Below are 3,483 nucleotides of genomic sequence, written 5' to 3'. Positions count from 1 at the left end.
CGTGCATCCCATCGTTCATCGTCGCTGATCAGAAACTCGCCCGATCTGTGCACTTCCCTACAGGATCAATATGGTTGCTACGAGTGCATCCGAGCAAGTACCTTATTCATCAATGCGGGTAGGCGCGCTGGGAAACTAGATCGCTAACGTGTCTGTACAGCTTCATGGACACGAACGGGCAAGTTTCTCAACGCGAACAGCGATCAAGGTTCGAGGATGGCATCTGATATATTCAAGGTAACCCATATCCATGACAAGATTCTCGAGAGCACTTACGCCAGCTCGCACCAGACCCAACATCTTCGTCGCGAGTCCTATAGCTGGCTGAACTCCACCCTGTCGACAATCGAACGTGAGCGGTGATGTCGTTCTTTGCGAACGCGCTCGTTCCGTCAAGCACGCGACGATGCCATTCGCACCCCCGCATCTGTACCGAGGTGGCATGCCAGTGTACCCGTGGTCTGCTCGGCGTGCATGCCGCCATTATCGGGTCGTCTCCTAGCCACGAAGCGAACAACATGATTAGCGTGACAGACCCGATGTGCATGAAGATTCGCCGGGCCGTACCGATGCTCCGTCGCGAGTGTGTAGCTCATACAGCTCACGCATTCTCCAACCATTACTGCTGCCTCCGCACCTGGATCGAGGAGGCCCACTCATCCTCCACGGCGCACGACACCGTCTGTAGTTTGCCTGAAGTCACGAACGTGTCCACACCATCAGTGCGACGGACTCGTCGTGTACGACGAATCATGAGGTCTCACCTATAGCAGTCCGCATGAGCGCAGCTCGCACCGCTACTGCTGCCACCTCCACGACTGGCTGGGTCATCTTGGAGGGTCTCTGTACAAACCCACGGCTCATCGCGACATCCTTGCCGGTACCTGGCACTCACCTCGAGCTCTCAGCAATGCCTGCCCACGAAACACCGTGCAATCTCGTCAAGAGCGTGCCCGACCGTCATATTATCCCCCCAGGTCGTGAGCCTGACCACACGATCTGCTCGACCGTCAAGATATCTAGCAAGACACGTCAGACCTGACTTGCGCTCCCACGCAGATGAGCGACAGGCTACCGGCTGTCTAGCTGGTGTCAGCCCGTCCGCTGCAGCATCGTGCGAGGGCACTTCGTCGTGCGATGATCCTTGTGGCCCAACGGATGCTCACAGCATCATTCGAGCAAGTTCTATACCCGGCGCATGTCTCGGAGATGTAACATGGTGGTAGATTGTCGACCATCGCGTCGGCCTCCCAGGTGCCCTCGATTTTCCGCGTTTCCAGGACGCGCGTCATGCTCTGCTTCACGTTGCTCACGATCAACCTACATGATCATCATGCCATTCACGACACGTTCCCGGACCACGGTACAAACAAAACTCACCATCGCGATGTCAAGCCTGCATGGTGCTTGTCAATCCACGCCGGATAACGGTCGCGCGGAGTCATTGCATGCCTTGAAGCGGTCACATGTCCTCCAAGTCCGGCGCGCTCAGCATACTCACGCGATCCTGACCGAACGTAAGCCATGGCGTAGCCATCCGTGCTTACCGTGGATAGTTGCGGAGCTCGTGGGCGCGCATGCGCCCATAACGTCGATAGGTACGCCGATCTTTCCTTCCAGGTCTTCATTCTACTGATCTCATCCGATATGGTCAGAAAGCGTCGACCGAGAGCAGACTTGAAAAGACGCTCACCCTGCCCGACAAGCGCGAGGTCAACAAGCGTGGCGCGTTCATTGCGTCAGGTTGACGATGGACCGTATCCATTGCAGCGAGCTGGTTATGCACAAAAAGATGCTATCATGGACGGCCAGGATGGTCTTTGGAAAGGCGCGGAGTGGGCTAGATGGGTGGGTGGTGATTGGGATCACGTTGGATGAAAAGGAGCGAGAGAGACGATGAAAACGCGGTTCGGAATCGGCGGAAATGGTTATTACTGAGCGGGAAAAGGTGAGTGCTGGATGGAGTTACATGCTATAGGATATATAAGTCATGTTAGTAGTGTGTTAGAGAGGAGACGAAATGGAAATGGAAGGATTTACGGGAGCTGGCGTTGTGTGCTTCAAAACGACCAACGCGAGTCCCTCTGTGTATGGGCTATACTTTGAGCCCTATCTGCCATGTACCAGCCCCCATCTCTCACATTATCTGCGGTCGTCCAAGCTTCCTGTGAAAAGAAATATATTCGCGCGCTCTGTACACGGTCTGTCCGTCGACATCCGTCTGCGCGACTGCGAGCACGATGCGCGCGAGGAGCGTTCACGACTCGTATTGCAGTGTCTCTGCCGCCTTGCTCGATGCCCTCCTCGCTCTTTCCCTCCACACGACGCGGAGTCTCACCGTCACCGAAGGGAGGGGCACTCACCTGCAAGTCAATCCATGTCCTCACCCACCGCCGATCGCGAACACTTGAAGACTCTCCACTACGGACCCCTGGCTGGCTCGCTGCACTCATCCATATGATCGTTGCACGTACCTTTATCGTGGAGGTACCCAGCTGGACAGAGTGCGCGAACGGACCATATTGAGCGCCGAGGCGTTGCATGTAGGTGCGTGTTCTTCGTCTCTGAGAACATAGGCGTCGATGGACAGGAAGCGACGAGCGGATGGAATGGAAAGCAGAGAGCGACTTGGCGGAGGGCATCGATGAACAAGAAGCGGTGAGTGGATGGCAGAGTGGAGCGCGAGTTGGACAGTGGACGCGTTAGGCGCGCGAATGTCCCCAACGTCGCACCCGATCACAGCGCGGGGACTGTCCTCGACGTCATGACGCCTTCGCACAGAGATGTCGCCACTCGACTGGGCTGTAACCCCGTCTCGTCGCCTCATCCGACATGCGGCCTTCCCTGCTGTCTCTTGCCGCTGCGGCCGCCTGTGTGCTCCCCATATACGCGCAGTTGATCACCGCTACCGACGAGTGAGCGGCGCCTGCTTTTTGAAACCGACTGCGCAGCGCTTCCGGGACTGACTGACACTGCACGCACAGGTACGGCTACACCGTCGTCGAATTGATCACGCTCGATCCATTAGGCCTAGTCACGACATCCATAGAGTGCGTGCATATAGCGCACTCGATGGTGGGGCGATCGCTGATACGGAAATTATGCATCTAGGTCGACTATTCTCGCGGGCGCGTTAACGGATACGGCCACAGACACAGACACGGAGCTCACTACGGCTCTTACAACAACGGCGAGGACTACCGCGCCGACGACGACTACCACACCGCTGACGACGACGACGACGCCTGTTGCAATCCCGACGACGACGACGACTACGCCCGCAGTGGTCGTTGGGGCACCAACATCAACCGAAGCCGGTCTCACCACCTATTATTATACCACCACGGACGCAGCAGGTGTGCCTCATCATCAATAACTATATCGATGCTCTATGTATGCTGACATCCTTTCCACTGCACCAGGCGCAACTGAAGTTATCCTCGCGACCTTCACCCCCACCTTCGCACCGACTACCATTCCCGC

At 56.7% G+C, this 3,483-nt stretch overlaps 2 protein-coding genes across 2 annotated transcripts; both read left to right on the top strand.

Moving 5' to 3' along the window:
- Positions 1 to 1,387: 1,387 nt before the first annotated feature.
- LAESUDRAFT_765255 (uncharacterized protein) lies at positions 1,388 to 1,748 on the top strand (the record flags this gene model as incomplete). Its single annotated transcript, XM_040913619.1, has 3 exons — positions 1,388 to 1,517; positions 1,557 to 1,598; positions 1,660 to 1,748. The coding sequence occupies 3 exons, from the start codon at positions 1,388 to 1,390 to the stop codon at positions 1,746 to 1,748; spliced, it is 261 nt and encodes an 86-aa protein (XP_040757460.1).
- Positions 1,749 to 2,832: 1,084 nt separating this feature from the next.
- On the top strand, positions 2,833 to 3,376 carry LAESUDRAFT_765254 (uncharacterized protein; the record flags this gene model as incomplete). Its single annotated transcript, XM_040913618.1, has 3 exons — positions 2,833 to 2,915; positions 2,985 to 3,050; positions 3,112 to 3,376. 3 exons carry the CDS (start codon positions 2,833 to 2,835, stop codon positions 3,374 to 3,376), a joined length of 414 nt encoding a protein of 137 aa, XP_040757459.1.
- Positions 3,377 to 3,483: the final 107 nt, after the last annotated feature.

This window comes from Laetiporus sulphureus (assembly GCF_001632365.1).
Source record: "Laetiporus sulphureus 93-53 unplaced genomic scaffold LAESUscaffold_123, whole genome shotgun sequence".
Lineage (NCBI taxonomy): Eukaryota > Fungi > Basidiomycota > Agaricomycetes > Polyporales > Laetiporaceae > Laetiporus > Laetiporus sulphureus.
This window is presented reverse-complemented; position numbering and strand designations above follow the sequence as displayed.